This window comes from Corvus hawaiiensis, chromosome 13, assembly GCF_020740725.1.
Source record: "Corvus hawaiiensis isolate bCorHaw1 chromosome 13, bCorHaw1.pri.cur, whole genome shotgun sequence".
Taxonomy (NCBI): domain Eukaryota; kingdom Metazoa; phylum Chordata; class Aves; order Passeriformes; family Corvidae; genus Corvus; species Corvus hawaiiensis.
In genome coordinates this window covers 2,904,449-2,923,903 of record NC_063225.1, presented here as the reverse complement: position 1 = coordinate 2,923,903, position 19,455 = coordinate 2,904,449, and the positions used below count along the sequence as shown (strand labels likewise).

The 19,455-nt window shown below is 41.8% G+C and overlaps 3 protein-coding genes across 5 annotated transcripts; 1 reads left to right on the top strand and 2 right to left on the bottom strand.

The window, feature by feature from the left end:
* Positions 1 to 2,958, top strand: LOC125332557 (nicotinamide riboside kinase 2-like). Its single transcript, XM_048317564.1, has 8 exons — positions 1 to 277; positions 427 to 517; positions 929 to 974; positions 1,116 to 1,302; positions 1,540 to 1,611; positions 2,256 to 2,362; positions 2,567 to 2,658; positions 2,769 to 2,958. Exons 1-8 carry the CDS (start codon positions 252 to 254, stop codon positions 2,772 to 2,774), a joined length of 627 nt encoding a protein of 208 aa, XP_048173521.1. The 5' UTR covers positions 1 to 251; the 3' UTR covers positions 2,775 to 2,958.
* A 246-nt stretch (positions 2,959 to 3,204) lies between these two features.
* Positions 3,205 to 12,312, bottom strand: SQOR (sulfide quinone oxidoreductase). Of its 2 annotated transcripts, none has more exons than XM_048317562.1 (10): positions 11,862 to 12,312; positions 10,367 to 10,618; positions 9,861 to 10,031; positions 9,319 to 9,372; positions 7,519 to 7,713; positions 6,449 to 6,658; positions 5,798 to 5,981; positions 4,896 to 4,963; positions 3,858 to 4,036; positions 3,205 to 3,667 (listed from the first exon to the last, which is right to left on the bottom strand). In XM_048317562.1, exons 2-10 carry the CDS (start codon positions 10,598 to 10,600, stop codon positions 3,610 to 3,612), a joined length of 1,353 nt encoding a protein of 450 aa, XP_048173519.1. In that variant the 5' UTR covers positions 10,601 to 10,618; positions 11,862 to 12,312; the 3' UTR covers positions 3,205 to 3,609. The 2 variants fall into 2 exon arrangements, with proteins under 2 accessions (XP_048173519.1, XP_048173520.1); XM_048317563.1 differs by lacking the exon at positions 11,862 to 12,312 and adding an exon at positions 11,398 to 11,423.
* A 1,551-nt stretch (positions 12,313 to 13,863) lies between these two features.
* On the bottom strand, positions 13,864 to 19,451 carry BLOC1S6 (biogenesis of lysosomal organelles complex 1 subunit 6). Of its 2 annotated transcripts, XM_048317565.1 has the most exons (5): positions 19,241 to 19,442; positions 18,413 to 18,557; positions 17,277 to 17,364; positions 16,585 to 16,671; positions 13,864 to 15,802 (listed from the first exon to the last, which is right to left on the bottom strand). In XM_048317565.1, exons 1-5 carry the CDS (start codon positions 19,305 to 19,307, stop codon positions 15,683 to 15,685), a joined length of 507 nt encoding a protein of 168 aa, XP_048173522.1. In that variant the 5' UTR covers positions 19,308 to 19,442; the 3' UTR covers positions 13,864 to 15,682. The 2 variants fall into 2 exon arrangements, with proteins under 2 accessions (XP_048173522.1, XP_048173523.1); XM_048317566.1 differs by lacking the exon at positions 16,585 to 16,671 and having other exon boundaries at positions 19,241 to 19,451.
* Positions 19,452 to 19,455: the final 4 nt, after the last annotated feature.

The window sequence follows — 19,455 nt, the reverse complement described above, 5'->3', positions numbered from 1 at the left end:
CCCTCTTTGCGGAGCGCGCGGCGCGGCGCGGACCGGCCCTGCTGCTGCTCTGAGCGACCATGGCGCTGCCCAGCAGTTGACGTTTGGCTTCTCCCCTCTCCACCTTCTCCTCTTTCTCCGGCCCCTTCCTTCCCCCTGCCCGGGTCCCGGCTCAGGCACATAGACGGCCGGTACCGGAGACACCGGGTCCCCCCCCCCCGCCCCTCAGAAACAGGCAGTAGGAGTCGGGCCGGGCGGCCGCCGGACACACCATGAACATCATCATCGGCATCGGCGGGTGAGAGCCGGGACCGGGCGGGGGAAGCGTCTCGGGGTGCGGGACGGGCTCGGGTCTCTCATCCCGGCCCCTCCCGGTGCCGCAGTGGGGGTGGGGGGGTGGACACGGCCCCCACGTGGCGCTTCCCGACGGCCGCGCTCTCGCCGCAGGGTCACCAACGGCGGCAAGACCACGCTGACCCGCCGGCTGATGCGGGCCCTGCCCAACTGCAGCGTGGTGCACCAGGATGACTTCTTCAAGGTGAGCGGGCCCGCCGGCCCCTGCCGGCCGCGGGAGGGCGCGGGGTGACCCCCGCGGGCGTCCGCCCGCGCTGCTGGCGCGCTGCCCGCGGCTCCTGCGCCGCCCTGCCCGCGGCTCCTGCGCTGCCTGGCGGGGCCGTGCGCCTGCCGGATAAGTCTGCGCTATAGCGGGTCCCCATGGCTTTCCGTGGAGCGCTGTGCTCGTGTCCGTGGGAAGATAGAGGAGCAGGCGGCTTTATCTGAGCCTCGTACTGCTGGTTTATCTGCATGCAAAGGAACCTGGTGGAGGGTTAAGATTCCCCTTCGTAGCTTCAGGGTTTGCATCTTGAATCTTGCTTTGAAAGGGGTATTAAGCTTCTCAGTAGCTGTTCTGACCAAGCAGGTTTTTTTTTTTTTCTTGTTACTGTTTCAGCCCCAAGATGAAATAGAAGTTGAAGATGGGTTTAAACAGTATGATGGTAAGCCTCTGTTAGTGTTATCAAAGCATAACTCAAAAACTTAAAGAGTATTTTGATTCTTTAAGTGAACTGTTTTGCACTGACTGCATTATTAGATTATATTTAATTACTTCTTAATAATAGTTGTCTGTTTTGTCTTAGTGATTAGTGCATTAGATATGGAAGCTATGATGAGTACCATAAATGCTTGGATAAAAAACCCAGTCAAGTTTGAGCGTTCTCATGGGATCAACAACACACTGGATACCCAGATCTTGGAAGATAAGGAGGGAGGAGATGAAACAGTCCACATTCTTATTGTTGAAGGCTTCCTGCTTTACACTTACAGGTAATCAATTATGCCTTCATACATTTTGATTTTTACATTATTTTATGTGATGGGCAAGCCTCCAGAGGAATAAAACTACGTGTTCTAAACCAAGAATTAACAGCTGGCATTAACTACAGCCAAGTTTAGGTGTCACAAGTCTAAAAGTCACTCTAAGTACAGGAAATAGGTATAGTTGTACTTTTCTGGGTTTTGCTACTAATTAGTTGAGGTGTAACCAACACGTGTCTCTTTCAGGCCACTGATTGATGTGTTCCACCATCGGTACTTCCTTTCCATTCCATATGAGGAGTGTAAAAGGAGAAGAAGGTAAGTCTGAGTTCCCTTGCTAGCCAAATAACATCTTACTCCATTCAAGACTTGGTTTCTCTGAAGATTTTACATGAGAAGGAATAAAGGCAAATGTAGCTGCTGTGTTAGGAGACTGTAGCTTCCTTCTGACCTAAAATTTCCAACCAAACTATTGTGTTGTGTATGTAATGCTCAGTTTCTGCACAGACCTTTTACTAGGCTTTCTCCCCTGCTGGTTTTCCAGAGTTCCCAGATCTCACACTGCTTGAGGTTTTACATTTGGCTGTATGTTTGCACACATACAGTGTTCTTACTGCAAATGAAAAGTATTAATGTTACATTTCAAGAGGAATAAGCAGACAGCTATTTTACCCAGAGTTCTGCTAAAGCTTTTAAGAGCTTATTCATCACTATTTAGATCAGTCGGTCTTAGGAACTCTCTTTGCATTTTGAACACTTTGGGCCTGCACATAAGATTTCAACTTACTTGCATAACTTGATGCTTGCAGCTCTTGCTAACTACTAACTTTTGATAAGCTCAGAAACCAAACTGGAATCAATGGGCTCAGGCTAATGTGTAGAGAAACCCAGTGAAGGAGCTGTCATTTCCCTGAACTGTTACTTGACTACTTGTGAGTAACAATACCTTCCTTAATTTACAGTTCAAGGAGTTACACTGTACCAGATCCACCTGGATTGTTTGACGGCCACGTTTGGCCTATGTATGTAAAGCACAGGAAGATAATGGAAGAACTTGGAGTTGATGTGGGTAAGTTTTTAATGACAAAAGCACTTTGAGATTGCTTTTCAAACCTGTGCAATACATACTGGTTAGATGCATGAGAGGAGTGAGTGAAGCAGGTGGAGGGACTACATTTCTCTGATACCAGTTGGGTGCATGCTTTTTAAATTAGGATCTGACTACCTTAGAGAGACATTCTATTATTGCTCTCTTATTTTACTTTCTTTTAAGTGCATTTGAATGGGACAAAATCAAAGGAGGAGCTGTTTAATGATGTGTATGGGCAGATCCAGAATAAGATTGAAGAACTACTTAACACCCAGGTATATGTTCATGTTTGTACTTAAAATTCAAAGGCAACCCTTTAAAAGCCTGTGTTGAAAAAGCATGAAGCTGTAACTTGAAATACGTTCACATTTATCTTTCTGTTTAGAAATAAGCTGCTGCTGCTGATTCTTGCAAGTGAAGATGATTCCCGTTTGCTCCATGCTGTCTACCTGACTGCCTCTAAAGTTCCAGCTTCTGTGAAGACTCAACTCTTAAATTCAACTTTGTTCAACCTTTCCCTTGAAAACTGAGTTCTATATGGTCATAATTAAAAAGCACTTCCCCCTTGTCTGTGATTTCAGTCTAGTATGTGTTCTCAGGTGATTCTTTTTGTGATGTTCTTAGTGTCACAGGTTAAAAGATTATAGTGGAACTGATGTGCAGTGGCACAACTATCCTAGGAGAGAGTGTGTATCCATATACACAGACATTGCTTTGACTTCTTTCCTTTCACAACTCTGCTTGCATTCCTGTAATAATTAGGCAGCAGGTATGCTCAGAAACTAGGATTAATGCTCTTCAAAAATGAGAGTACAACAGGAGAGTTGTCAGGCCATTTTACTAGCATTGAATCACTGTTAAATCCAGTGCATGCACTGATCTTGGATGCAGACAATTCACTTTAGGGTCAGGAAGAAAATTTTACATAACAGCTTTAGAAGTATTGATTGTTATAGCAATTCCTGTAGTAACCTGTAGGGTAAGGCAAGTTGAGACTCCTGGGTAAACACAGGAGCAGTTTAATGCCTCAGTTTACACAGAAGAGCAGGGAAAGAGCACTATGAAGGCTTAATCCACAGTAGGAGGAAAGGGAATTAGTGACAAAAGCTTGATTTAAAAAAAAATTAAATGTCTGCCAGGTATTCCAAGAGGGAAGATATGTACTGATCCAGTGTGAGAACAGTCCATTTCTTTGGGAGGTTATAACCAACACTGAGAAGAAGCAGTTACTTCAAGCCCAGATGCATGAGCTTCCTGAAAGGAGCTGGTCCTCCCCAGTATCCCCTGGAAGCAGAGAAAGTTCTTTCACATACTACTGAAGTAGGGCTTGGGGAAAGTTAAGAGTTAATACTGTTAAGAGGTAAGTGTTAGGGGGTTGTTTTGATCACAACTAAGGATGGACTTTGCTTCTATTCTGGCAAGGAACTAAGTCAGAACAGGTGTCTATACCTGATTGTTTTTCTTCAATACTCACTTAAGTAGTGCATTCCAATAGAGCAGAGGCATCATATCAGCTTTCATGTGGTACATGGTTACTCTCTCCTTACTCTGATCAATGGGAAAGGTCTCCAAAGGCTGAGCATTGTAGTCAAACTCTGCCAGAATCACCTTGTTGTAGCCTGTTACTAGGGGGCAGGAAGTGTATCCATCATACTGCAATGAAAAATACCACTTTCCATTATTCTGACCAAAGCCTAAATGCTGAGATTTTACAAGGCATGGTTAAAATTCACATTTCCAAACAACTTCCTAGGAGACTTCCGCATTTACAGTGTAAATACCAGTGAAGTTGGAAGGCTGCTAGACCTGTTATGGTTTAATGACCATAATACCAAGCCATTCCATTTCAAATGTAGATCTGCTTAACAACATTGCTTAAATTAGACCTAACCTAGAACAATAGGGCATAATGTCATTAATTGTTGGTTATTGTAACTAATGGAACAGGTGACCAGAAGATATGGATGAGAGCTGGTGTTTACTTTAACAGGCAAACTATCTTTAATCTAGTGAGAATTCCCAGAGAAATGCAGGATATTTGGGTTAGTACCCCAAGGAAGCCATGTGTAAAATGAAAGTAAAAGCTCAAGGACAAATTTGAACATATTTATAGGCTTAACACAGTGTAGTACAAAAGCTTCTGTTTAACTCTTTAAAAGATCATGTCCTATACAGGAGAAGCAAGTTTGCAAGAGTTTTTCTGGAACAGGGATTACCTTAACAGTGTAAATAAGTCACTTGTACTGATGAAAAACCCAGACTAATCAGCATTTAACCTGCTCTCAGCTCAGAAGTCAGGGAATCAAATAGATAATACTTTTAATGGCAGCATCAAGAGCATGAACTGTGCAATTCCATTGCTCCTCTGACATGCAGCTTGTAGCCATTTAGTACCACAGCGGCGGAGGCAAAGCCTTTCCTGCCTTCCGCTTCGCACGCTCAGCTGCTTGCAAGACTTCCTGTGTAAGAAGGGAGAAAACATTCAAGAGAATTTCTCCCTAAGAGAAAGTACCTTTTTAACTGGCAACTTGTTCTTCATTACCAGAGAAATGGTTCTATCAAGGACTCCAGACTGTGCAGCTAAATAAGAAAGAAAAAGAAGTATACTAAGACTTTGTTTCAGGCAGCAATTGTCATTAGTAAAGCAAACAGTAGTAGCCAGGCATTTTGTTGGACAATTCAGCTGCAATTGAATTTGCATGTAAGTTTACTGTCCCAGATTAAAAAAAAATGGACTAATGCTTTGGCCTCACTGTTTCGAACATGCTAAAGCTTAATGAAACTTGAGCTGGTATTTTTAGCCTATGCCCATTCTCCTATGACAAACTATACTTGCTCAGTCTTATCAAACATGAGATTCTGGCACACTGAAGTTCTGTTTCATTTTGAGTGCTGTAACTGTAGACCCATTCACCGAAGTAGTTGACTACCCCACTCTTACATTACATCAATAACATACTGTAGACCCTGAGGTTTTTCCTACTCTTTTATTTGCCTTTTATTGGTTGTGAGACCATACACTTAAAAGTGTTTTAATTGTGGAACCTGTGGCTACAAGGGCAGAACATGTGATTTTTCGAAGTGACTTATCAGTTAGGTGACACATGCATGAGGAGCTAAGATAAAGCAGAAAGGTTCATTACTGAATGATGTTGTAATACAAGAATACTTCGTTCATTTTATGACATTCCGTGAACACAAAAAATAGAATTAGTTCAGCTGTGAGGTATCTGAAACAGAACTCTTGGGTTAGTGGCATTGACATGGTCTGTAGCTAGCTGGTCAGCCCATGAGACTGGTCTTTTTGAAAGCTCAAAATTGAAATCATGACCTCAGGAGTAGCAAACTAACAAAAAGCTTAATGTGACTCCACTCTTGTCATTTACACACACAAACATACACATGCAACTTTACCTACAGCTGCAGCAGTTTTTGATGTTGGAAGGTTGGTGCAGTCTCCAATACCAAAGATATTAGGATACTTTTTATGTTGTAGGGTTTCCTTATCTACATCCACCCAGCCACTTTCATCTGAGACAGGACTGTTGATGAGTACAGCAGGTGGCCCCATTGGGGGTGTGACATGAAGCATTTCATACTAAACAGAAAGAAAAGGCACTCAGTGGTTAGTTCATCACAGCAAACTCTATCTGTTGGTATAAGGCAATAAGTACAGTGTGGAGAGAGGGTTTCTTGGGTTTGTGTCTGTTTGGTTTTTTAAACACAAGTATATAGAATGAAAATCTGTTCTCAAATTTCAAGTGCATCCTTTAATTAACATGGACCTTACCAAGCAACTCCATTTGGAAGCAATTTGCCTTCCTCCATACACACCTGAGACATTCCCATGGCATACTGGACTCCAGGCATAATTTATGAGAGATTTTTTTCTTCTCTCCACCTTGGTTTCAAAATTTTTAATACTCTGCTAAAGTTAGAGATAGTACTCTAAGGGGGTAGGAACAATACACAACGAAGCAGACTATGTTATTACAATGTAGAAGTTATTTTGCAGTACACAAGGAAAAGAAATAGAATGAAATGAGGGGTCTGAAAGCTCCTGACCTGATAAACTTCAGTCACTCCAGGTTTGTCCAAGTTTTCAAACACAGCTTCTTGCTTGTCTGCCCGAACTTCTATGAGGTTGCGCTTATAGTTAACAGCAATGTTCCTCTCCTTTATTACTTCAAGCAATGCATCAGCATACTTCTTAACACCAAAAATCACACCAAGGGAAGTGTTGAACATGATGTTTGCTTTGGAACGTCTTCCTGTCTGCAGGAGGAGAGCCAATTAGCCTTTTCTATTAAGAAACTGTGACAAGCTAGAAGAGACAAAAGAACTATGCTGCACTACTAAAGAGCTGACAGAACTATTCATGCAGGTCAATTGTTAATGAATATTTAATTAATATTTCACACCATGTTAGAAGGTAGACCCCTTTCAGCATGAGGTACTGAAGACACTACACAAATGACTTATGAGAAGAGGTGGCTGCAAGGCACTGAGGAACTGCTTGAAGCAGTTTAGTGTTATAAAGCTTTCTGAAACCTTCATTTCTATGCATAATTCAGGTATTCACCCAGTAGGTAGCTCATGAAACTTAAACATATATGAAGCCTGACACTTCCACCTGAAGTTGTCTTTTGCTTCCACTAAGCTTGCTTTAACAGCCTGGCTAAGACTCCTCCTGATGCTGAGACAATGTGCCCCAAGGAGCAAGCATAGCCACTTCTCAGACTAGTAGAAAGACAAATGGCAACAACTATTAAGTACTTAAAGTAACAAGAATTACTTACTTCCAGCCAGTGTTATTTTGTGCACCACTTGAAGTTATAAATTAGGCTGATAACAGCTGTATCTGCACTCACCAGAAGCAGGGTAAGCAGTTCTTTCAGTATGGATTCTGAATTCTACAAGTTTCTCTGGTATTAAATATATGCTAAATATTTATGTACAATCCATTACCTGCATTCCTTATAAATTAAAAATAGAAAAACCGACTCTGTGACTTTAATAATCCTGAGTCACAGCACTCTCATGTGGTTTATATTCATTTTAAAGATAATATGAAACCTTTAGAACAAGCTTCCAACTGTGAGAACAAGCATGGGCAGAGAGGGTAAAATACTTACTTTTCTCAAGTACGCGTCTGACAAATACATGATCTTCTGAGGAGCCCCTGCACACTTCACTGGAGTATTTGGAAAAGTGAAGATTGCATTTCCTTCCTTAAAATCTTGTAAAGCTTTCCATGTTTTCTCTACTGTCTGGGCTGAATAATTGGAACCTATTTTAGGGTGATTAAAACCTTCAGGCAAGCCTTTGATCTAGGAAAAGAGAAATTAAGGTTTCAAGTACAGATGGCAAAAGTTTTGTCATCATTGACAAGTATTAAATATAGACTGAGAAATAGCTATATAAGAAGTTTCTACCAGAAAGAAAGCCCATACTTACTTGGTAGTTGGTGTTTTTAAAAATAGGCCTAGCAATAAAACAGGTATTTCCTTTAGAATTTAGTAGATGATTTAGTAGATGTAACATTTAGTGAAATTACTTTGGTCTGCAACATCTGAGCATAAGTCTTCAGTGCAGACCCAGACCCAAGTTTTTGTAGACTGAAATTCAGAGTAAGAATTTATAAAGTCACTGCCACATCATCACAAGTAAAAATCATGTAAAAAAAAAAAAAAAAAAAAACAAACCAACCAAACATTTACGAAATGTTTACATAATTATTACATAATAATTACAAAATGTTTACATAAACGAAAATTTATAAGCTGAAGGAAACTTTTCAGTTGCAGACACCTATATTTGCCTAGGGTTAGTTTGTTTTACTAAACTGTATCCAGCTATTATTTCCCTGCTACTCCTATTATGAGCTGAGCATCTGCTTGTGAGGAAGGAAGTTGTACCCATTTCAAAATAATGGATTGCAGAAATTCCGTGAGAAAATGGGAGTCATGTTACACATGCTGCAATGTGTTTGGGATGTTCCAGTCTGCACCAGGAGTAGGCTCTTGCTAAAGAAAAAACATCCCTTTTTTAAAAGTGTCCACTTTTGTTTTAGAGGTACTATGAGTTTTCATTACAGAGTGTGATTAACTGTATTACATGCCTTCTGCTAGTGAACACTGAATTTACTTTTATCAGCTTGTGCTGGAGCAATACATGTGAAGACTGAGAGGAGGGTCACTGAACATGCTGCAACTCTTCCTTCCACCGACCCAGTCGCCAGAATCTGTGTGTGACTGTAGTTAACTGAGACCAGCTCTTGCTTTACACACATCTTGAAAGCTTTTCAAAGAGATACTTAAGTATATTGTCAGGTACTACATCATATTCAGATCAGGATAAAACCACGAGGGTCAAATTGCTCAGACATCTTGCCTTTGCATTTTCCTCCTCCTACACATCACTGTGGTCATTCTTGCACCAACATTTACCTCTGAGTGCCACCGTGTGAAGTGTTCAGGGAAGGGAAGGGCCCCAGGGCCTATTTAAACACAAGCCTGGTGACTCAGCTGGCTCCTTTTGAAGTGCACTCTTTAAGAAAGGTGAGGGTAGGTCAAATTAATTCTGCAGGACAGATTTTACCTACTGCTGCGTGTTTCTCATTCTCATTACGTTAGAGATGCTTCAGACTACAGTCAGCATACCTTCTTATCTCATTATTACAGGCTGCCTTAAAGTTCTAGATTTAACTTGCTGCCCCATCTGCTGATATTGCCACAGAGATGCAACAAAGTTGTCAGAAAAGACTTTCCCAAGGGTAATTTGGGTTAGGAGTAAAGTCATTTGTCTTCTAGCTCTTTAATTCATGCAGTGTTCAATACCTTGTAGTAAAAACAATACTGAAAAGCCATTTACTTTAATGAATGCACGTGATGCTATTAAAACTGGTATAAATGTGATTACTGTGAAACAAATACCTTTTCATAATGCAGACTAATTCCAAGGGCAATTATCAGATACTTGTAAGATACCTGTTGCGTAAGGAAAAAAAAGTATTTTAGACAAAGAAACCAAAGCATTACCTCAAAGTAAATTTCAGTTACCTGACAGCAACAGGGTCACAAGGGAAGGAGATATAGGGAGCATTAGTAACATAAGTTAAGCTCTAAGAATTCTAGTTAAAATGCTAACTGCATTATGAGTTACACACACAACCTTTGCTATACACGGACCCAGGTATCTGGAGCAAAATACTCTCTCTTTTCTGTTCAGTTCACTATAAACAGGGCAAAGGCTTATGATAATTGTATTTTGAGTTGATGTTATTCTAACTTAGTTATCTACTGCAATTTTTATTAGAAAAGTATTTTAGGATCAAGTATTTCTAAGTTTTATTTCCTGGCCTCCTAGATGGTGGAGTCTTGCTCAATAGGCAGTTCTAGGGGGATCTGCAGGAAGTAGACAGCTCATGAGATAAAATAAAAAACTTTTTTTTTCTTTTTTTTTTTTACATTATTACCTTGATATCATTCTCCAGCCAGACACAGTTCTTATCTGGATCCAATGCTGTAACTTGAGATTTGATCCACTCAACACCTTTAGGCATTACACTGCCTGTTGGACGTCCAGAAACTGCCAGCTGCTTTGCACCACCACCAACCAGGGTCCACAGTGGCTGATAGTAATGAGTCTGAAATAAAAGGTTCAAATGGACATTTCAAAACTGTTTAAAGGGACTTAAAGATGAAGGCACATCACCCCAAATGGGAGCAATGTACTCTTAACATTGTATTATTCTTAACAAAAGAAGCTGTATAAATAACCAAGATTTTTCCATGACAAAGCTGCAGGGATGCATAAATCTCATGGATAAGCAAATGTCATGCGAAACCTTTTGAAAGATGGTTAGTTGGCTTACTTTCCACAGCTAAAAACGTGGGGCTGGAGAGGGATGAGAATCAGACCCATCTGGTCACATGTAAAATGCTTACTCTTTACAGTGCTTTACAGCAGAGGGAGACTCACCTTACTTGGCTCAACAACAGCCACATTTGCTGCCCCCACTTTCCTCTTCATCCGAGCACTCATGGCAATTCCACCAGCACCTCCACCCAACACAAGTACTTCATAATAATCCTTGGCAGCACACCTGGCTGCTGTGTGTAAGGCAAAGGAGCTCATCTTCTGCATTCCTGGTTTCAGCAACCACACACCAGGACGGAGACAGAAGCAGGAGGACACTGCTCCAATTGCTGACATCTTTCATTAAGTGGGAAGCTAGGAGATAAGGAAAGGCACCAGCAACAATTACAGGAGGCAGAATTTATATTTATTTAAATGCCCGGGTTAGTCTTCAAGGCAAAAATTATAATATTAAATCCTGGAGTTATCAGGCAAGAATTACAGCTTTTGTACTGGTACTTACAGACCAGAGTTTCAAAATTACACCAGAAACCTCAAATATTTTCAAGAAAATCTTCCAATGCCAGCTTCAAAAATTCTCCACGACACTAGATGTAGTTGTGCAACTCATTCTGAACCTTTCTGTGCTATCTTGACATCCCTCATGTCCGTGTCCCCTGAATTCTTTATAATGGCCCATTATTAATGCTTACAGTTACAATTTGGGACAGAGACAGAAAAATCTCAGAGGCATCCAATGTAAAACAAATGTTAATAATTTTTACAGAAGGTTTCCAAGATGCAGACATTTTCTTTTCATCCTCTCCCCATTCAGAACAAAACACCCAACTCCAGAATAAGTTAGTTTCACTTTAGAAGGCTGTTTATCATCTGTGCAGGCAGCTACTTAAAAATATGGACCTCCATTCTTAAATCTCTTTTTCCTTTCACTCTATTCGTTTGCATGTTTTTAGAATAAGTCTGTTTAATACTGAGGAAAATGCACTTTAAAAAAATCACAGTTAAGACTGAGCAGGAGAGCTCAGCACCTCAGTATTTCAACTAGAGCTTAGAACAAACACTTAAGCGAAGCACGGCGGTTCATGCAGAGGCACTCAGGACAACTGCAGTTTCTTCCTCTCCGGGGCACCTACCAGATGCTAAGCTCCGCAGACTGCCCACTTCATCGAACCAGTTTATTGAAGGAAGTTGGAATAAATGAAGTTAGAAAAGTCCTACCGGCAAGAAGTACAGATCATTGCAACTATTCCTTGAACAGCTGGCCGCAGATCAGCAGCTTAAGCATTCCACCCATGCACGTGTGCGAGCTCGGCGGGCGGTGCCCCAGCCGGCTCCAGAGCCTGCGAGCCCCTCAGCGCCGGTCTCAGCAGCCGCAGGGGACCCCGAGGCCGCCGCTGCTGCACCCGCCGGGGCCAAGGGACCCGGCCCTGCAGGGGGAGCAGGGCCACGACCCCGGCCGCGCTGGGCGAGGCCGCTGCGGCCCGCGGGCTGCCCCCCGGCACGGCGCTCCCGCCGCCTCCCTGCTCGGCCCAGCCCGGCACCTCCGCTCCCTCACGGCAGGACGGACCCCGGGCCCCGCTCCCGGCTCCGCACTCACCCGCTCGCTGCGCCGAGCAGGGGCGGAGAAGGATCGCGCCGCCGGCCCGAGTGCGATCGGCGCCGGGCCCCGGGAGTGGCGGGGCGGAGCTCGAGGCTCCGGGTGCTGCCCGGCCGCGGGCAAAGGCCGCGGTCCGGCCGGGAGGGCCGGGCTGGGTGTGCGCAGCCGGCGGTGGGCGCGGAGCCCCCGCGAGGGGCTGAGCCCGGCGCTCCGCTCCGGGCAGGTACCGATCGCACCTACAGCTCCAGACCCCGTTCTTCCCGAAGTTTTGAAACTCCAGTCCTAAACCTGGCCCCCTGCCAATCCCGGCTCGAAACCCTGCTGCGCATTCGGCTGGAGGCAGCCTGGAGTCCCAGCTAGACAGGCGCAGCACAGGTCGCTCGCATACGGCTGGCCTACACCAGAATCATGAGCACTACAGTACCTGTGATGGAGTGACCACTGATACCTCAATATCTGAACTTTCTCAGGTTACCTGTAAGCACCAGCCCTAAACCATCATCTAGTGACCCTTTTCTATAGACAGAAAAACCAGCAAAACAATTAAGCTTAATAAAATAACACCAAAACTCTTACTAGATAGATAATTAATAATAAATGAGCTCTGATGGAGTGCATTCCCCAGTGATAGGCAAAGGCTCTCTTTTCAAAGCTGCTGTACACCCAGTGTCTGGGTTTTACTGGACAGAAAATGTACTGAAAGAAGACACAATAAGTATCTTTAAACCGTGACACAGAAATTAGACATCTTTGTTAATACAAGAAACTTCTCTAAAGAGAAAAAAGGGCTAGGGTTTATGGTTACATCCTTTAAAATATTCAAACTGCCAATTTTTATAATTTTTATGAGTTTCTCAACTTCCTGTTTCCACCTGCTTTGGTATAATCAGAGTGCAGCCTTTTTTCCACATCTTCTTTTGTCCTAAGAGGTTGATCCTCATCTCTGTTCATGTGAAAATTGTTGGGCTGTTTTTTTAACATATATTTTTAGGATTGTCTTTAAATATTGCAGTATTGTCTTTACGCTCCCATGCATATTTCCCCACAGACTGCTTACAGAGATAGCCTGCAATTTGAATTTAAAAAATCACTCAAATGAATTCCATACTTCAGAAACATCTCACAAACCAAACATGAAGAAACTCCTCACCTGTAGCACAGAGGCCTCCAGCAGCTGCAGGGAGCGCTGCCTAAACCTTTCCAAAGTCCAGGCAGGATGAGAGGGTGGGAGCTGCTGTGTGAGGGCTGGGCACACACTGCCTAATCCTAAGCCTACACTACCACATTTATCTACTCAATAAGTAACTTTTTATAAAAGCAAGCATGACTAAGTGTACACAGCAATAGAATTGCTCACTCTAGCTGAGCATGTTGATGCAAGCACACATTTTTAGATGTCAGTATCGTTAAATTCATCCAATGCAGCTTTTGCTTTTATGCATTAAGACTTACAAGAGTATTTGATAGAACATCCTGTGGAGATACTGAATTGTACTTTTCACCGAAGTAATTTAAGAACACATTAATGGAAGTTATGTAAACTGAACAAACTTCATCCTATATATTTTTATTAATTTCCCCCCTTTAGTACAGAAAGGTCATTTAGTAAAATTAGGTCCTTATTCATAGAAAACCCAGATCTTACCATACTTTTGTAGGAAAAGTTAATCAATCACATTTTTCTGTATGTGTATGTGATTACTCAGGCAAGTACTGTCAGCTTTTATTCCTTTGATTGGAAATCATTCCAAATGCTGAAATGTACCAAATTTCAAAAGCATAAATTTATATGAATTTCTTAGAATTCTCTAGTTTTAATTAAAAATACCATGATTTTTTGAAACAAACCAAAACCCCATAAAACCACAGTTCTTTGGAAAAAACCAAACGGTTCTTGACAGAGAGACAGAATATGACTTGACACAGTAAACTGGATTCTACATGAGGGCATACAAATCAAGAAATATCAAAGGAATTCAATCCTGATTTGGATACTGAGGCATCTAGTTTCATGTTATAGTTTAATGAGACCAGTTTTAATTCCCAGAATTTGATTGTGAAATTACATTACAAAATAAAATACTTAGACAACATTTAGTTATGTACATTCTGCTCCAAAAAATGGACTGTGGAAATTCTTTACATTTCTCTTAGAAATACATACAAACCACAGCAGAGACCAACAGTCCACTGGCAATTAATAGACATGAGTCAACTTCAGGGAAAAATACCTGTGGAAAGTCTTAATCTAATACTGGTTCAGTAACAGAATTTCAGTGTCTGTTCAGACTACTTTAAGTAGTTTGTTCTTCTTGCCCCAAAACATTATCCCAGTTTACCTTGCATGATGGCTGGGTACTTGTTAGAGTACATCTTTCACAGAAACAGATGCCAAATATTAAGAACAGGACATTAGGAGCTCAGAAAATTACGATACAGAAAGTCCAGGCAGGTGTACACTGTGTGAGTAATCTAAAACAGAAGAAAAAGTAAAATTGACTGTGCCCCTGTGATACCTTCCTATACATATTTTATGGAAAACTTTACATAGCTTACCCTTTATCTTACTTCAAAACACACCATTTACATTATTACTTAAAAAGAAACACAGATATACTTGAAAAGAAACACAGATATATAATAACTAGTTTGTTAGACTGAAGGAACAAATAATTTAAAGCTCTTTTACCAGTCTAGACAACTTGTACATTCATTTGAATGTGAGTTCACACCAAGTGCTGCAAGATAGGAATTACATTCAGAGAAATGGGTATCAACCTCCATTCCAAATTTATCATCAGTATACACTAACGATCATCAATTTGGGTGAGGACAAAGTAACAAAAAATCTCTTATATAGCTCTGAAGTGCAAATGATTAATTTGTTAAGGAAAAGACATTAAACGCAGTAGTTTTCCTACAGGTAGCTGAATTTCACATGAAGTGGAAATTTTTTAGTTTTGGTTATGTTTTATTTTGTCACACAAGACGAAGAAACTACAACTTCTAATCCCACAAAAATATGCTTAGACCACACAAGTCTTCCTAATAAACCATTATAGAAGCAACAGTTTCCTGGTTTGACCTAAATGTTTGTGGAAGCACAAATTTATTAATCTTTGCATTGTGCACAAATCAATTTTGACAATCTTTAGTGTTCTGCTTCCCCCCTGCCAATCATTTCAGTTGGGAACTTACTCAGAAGTTACTTTAAAGCTGTTCTTAACTTACTTGATGACAAAAAACCTAAGATTGCTGCAATGAAGTGAATTTTAGGCAAATACACTGGTATTTTCTTCAGTTCATTAGAGATGGATCAAACTAAGGCTGCACAAGAAATCAGTATTTATGATCAAAGACAGATCCCAACTGGCTGAAACAAAGCAGTTTCAGTGAAAATGCAACCACTGAAGTCTGGTGATGAGAACTGAACTTTAAGAAGTATTCTGCATTTTGTCTGAAAAACATGTGCTAGTCATCAAATATCTCTCAGAATTCTAAACACCAAAAGAACAGATGAAAACAAAAATTGATAGGTACTTAAAACTATGATGCCTAGTTATCCCATATACATATATATATAAAAATTAACTTACATTATAATAATATCAAACTGCATAGCATTACAAAGGAAGGCAACTTGAATGGCCGAAATGAAAAAATGTGAGAATTACCAACTCTGTTATTACCATTCTGGAATTTTTAATACCACAGAGCAGACTGTTGCTAGCAACAGCTATAGCCCAATTTAAGCAAAGTCTGCCTTAATTCCAGTGAATGCAGAAATCATTCATTCAGATAAGTTGTTGCATGCTCTGCTTTCAGGTCCTCTTTGCAGGTTTTGCTGTTAACTGTTTCTCTCTTTCAAGTTCCTTCTCACGTTGCTGCTCTCGTTCCAACTCCTCCTTCTGCCTCTTTTGTTGCAGCTTAAGTGCTCTTTTCTAAACAGAAAAGACAAGGAAATAATTTTAAGTTTTATAGATATATTCAAGTTGGTGCAATAAACAAAATCCCTCCCATTCTCCCTCTCTCCAACACACTCTCCTTATGACTGAATGTAGCATAAACTGTTCATGTTGGCTTCATCCCTCCCACTTTCAGCTTACTGTTCAGAAATGGCAAGTCTGTGATCTACACTGGGAAAAAACACACTGGAATCCCTTCAGGCTCACTAAAAGTCACCCTTTGGGTACACTTGACAAGGTTCTTAGCATGCAATTTACTGCCTCTAAGAAAAAATTCTCTTGTTGAACACACTGAAGGACTAACCTTGCCAGAATGTAACCAGAGACTGTCGATACAGCATGATGCCACTGAACTTATGCCACTGTTAATTAAATTAATTATGCCACTGTACATTAAATAGGAGAAATTCTTACATTTGTGACAATCTAGTTTCCATTGAAAAGAAACTGAAACAACAAAGAGAACTACTTGGAATGGAGTGGATTAAGCAACAGAACAAGGCATGATTCTTACACCATCTAAACATGAAGATGACACTGAAAATTAGGAGCAGTTCAGATGTGTAAGTTGCTTGAGCACCATTACGAGCAAATGAAAGTTTAAAAACATACATGGCTTGGAGCTACTGAAAACATCCTTTTAAGATAAAATTCTATTTTAATCAGAATTTTCAGCATGCATCCAAAATAAAAGTTGGAAGTCAATAATATAGAAATAAATATCTGTATTGGAAAGTAAAAATATTTATCCCACTCACTTTTAACTTTGATGTCTTCTCGTGCAGCATCATCATTTCATTTCTAATATTCACTAACTTGTTGTGATAGTGTTTAGCTTCTGAAAACTTAAAAACCATAACTGTTAAAGCAGTGACTGTTAAGTTAGAATAGTTGTTTTATAAAGCTACACAGCAAAATAGCAATCAAAAACATAGTGATTACCAGAACAGTTTGATAATGGAACAAACATGTTCAAGTTTATATATAAAATTTGCATATTACATATACCAATATAGAAAATTACTACGTCTCAGCAGTTGTACCCAGTAATCTATTGAGTTAAGATTCACAAAACAGAACAAAAATATTACCACTTTATGCACCATATATGAGTGTTTCATGCACCCTTCCTGCTAGTCTGGGGAAGTGCACAGAGCCCATGCTGGGCCTCAATCCTACCGAAAAAATGTGTACATTTGCTCTGGCTACTGGCTTTGAACAGCCAGTCTCACTAATGCTGCCTGACTCAGCCAGTGCTCTCTTCCCACTGCCCTTCCTATTTGAGGGAAATATGCTGGTTCCCACCCTCTCCAGCAGTTTGTCCCTAATATCTGAACTGGTTTTCTTTCTGTAGGTCATTAAGGACAAGGAAAAGACACAAGCTGCTACTAATGCTTCAGAAAGAAAATCTGTGCTAATCTAGAGTTTAAAAGGCATTACTGGTACTTACCAAAGCATTAATATCAAGAATGGAGTTACAGTCTTTGAATTTTGAAATCTCTTGTTCTAATGTTTCTAGCAAGACCACTTGGTTCTGTCTAAAACAAAAAAAAGATGCATAAACCCAAAGTGAAGCACCACTTATGCTTTTCAACCAGTCCTTTAAATAGACTTTTAATCAAAACAGTATCAATATACACTTCCCAGTACCAGATTCCTCTTATGCATTGCTAGGTGATTTCAATAAAAAATGAGTAAATTATTTTAGAAAAATCCAAGCTACTGTTTGTTGCACAAATTCAGCTGGCATCATACAGCATGAATATCCCTAGACTCTGAAGAGGCACTCTCCAGGTTGCAGTGGTTGAATGAAAGAAAGAACAATTAGCTCTTGACTTTCTACTTGGGTGAGTCTGTGTCATGATGCAAGATTAAGTTATTTCTGTACAGAACTTGTGTGGATTCCTGGTGATTATTAAGGATCTCCATCCCACACAGATCAGCTCAAGTCTTTCCAGACAAGGGCTGTCCTTGGCAGCAGCATAACCACATCTTGTGTAGTGAAACCCAAACCACGGTACCCTGCAAAACCTGCGATGGATCTGTGTAAAGCTCTTTCCAGTACCTCCGTATCCGTGGCAGATCTGGTCTGCATTTGAAATCAACTACTCTCAGTTATCAGTGAGGAATCAGTGTACAAAACTCTTATCTGTTTAGCTCCTTACTTGTATTTTTCAAGTGTTTTGCAATACAGTTTAGAGACCGAACAACAAACAATATATCTCACTACAAGCTGCCCTGGATACAAACTGCATGTCTCCAAGCAAAATAAATCCAGCTTTTAGCACACTTTTCCATTGCAGAAGTGAGTAAGTTTAAGAAATCTACATGTCTTCTGCTCTGCCTGGCTTAGGGGACTTTAGTCTTCTAGTGTTACACATTCTTCAGCCAAAGTGCTCACAGGCTACACTGCAGCTTATACACCTGCTGGTACTCCCACAGATCACTGAATTATTCAGGCTGCTCTAGTCAGGATACAGAAATGCTGATATATATTCCACTTAAAGGGAGCTGGCACATTATACTGAAAAAAGTAGCAAAACAAAGTATGCATGGATATGAAGATGGTTTCAGAAATCTGCTTACGTAAGTTCCTGCAGTGCTAATTTTGATCGCTGAAGATCAGGCAGATAGTGGGAGATCAATCCTTCAGTTAGCTGCTCCACAGCTTTCTCATCTATTAAAGGCAGATCTTCTACAACTCCTTCATCTGGAGATGCATCACTGGGACCTACACCAAAGAACAGCAAGGCTGAATGTGACAGCTCAGCACACACTTCAAGTTTCACCTAGAGCAACTGTATTTTCCTTTTCAAAAATTGAAAGCATTAAAACACTGACGTTAAAATTCTCTGCACTTTTTCAACTAAACTGGGATTTCATTTTCCTCCTCTTCTTTATTCCTCCCTTACTCCCAGGCCTGTATCACAAGCTTCTTGGTAAACCCTTTTAAAAATGGGCAACATCAGTGTTCTGAGTATGTATCAAGAGCACCTAAACATTAACAGCGCCCAACCTTTGCTTTCAAGGTCTGAGAACAAACTAGGCTATGAAAGGTCTTCACCTGTCACTCAAAACAACACGGGCTCACTGAAACACCTCATGCTGAACTCCGGGAGTTTGCAGTAGCTGGTTCACAGCTACTCTTAAGTTTCGTATAGGCACGTAATGATTATTTTTTGCCTGCAGTGCTCGTGGAAGACAAAGCCCTTTAACCCACAGGCCCCCCGCACCGGAGAGAACGCTGCCGGGGGCAGCACTTCGGCTCCCAGGGAGCGCGGCCGTAGCACCGGGGGGTAGCGGAGCCTCCCGGCGGGCGCCCTGCTCTGACCGGGGCCGGCGGCGGCCGCAGCCTCTCCTCGGGCCTCCCGCACCCGCGTCCCGCCCGGCCCGGCCCGGCCGCCCCTCACGCACCCAGCGAGCGCCCGGGGTCGCCCGCGGTCGCCGCCTCCTTCCCCTCCGGCCGCTCCGCGCCGCTCATCGCTGCCGCTCCCGGCGCCCTCCGGCGAGGCAAGGCAGGGCAGGGCAGGGCAGGGTAGGGTAGGGTAGGGCCGCCCAAGCCCGCGGCAGGCGGCTCCGGCTGCCCTCAGCGAGCGGGGCGGCCCGGCACCCCCCGCCCCGCGCCCCGC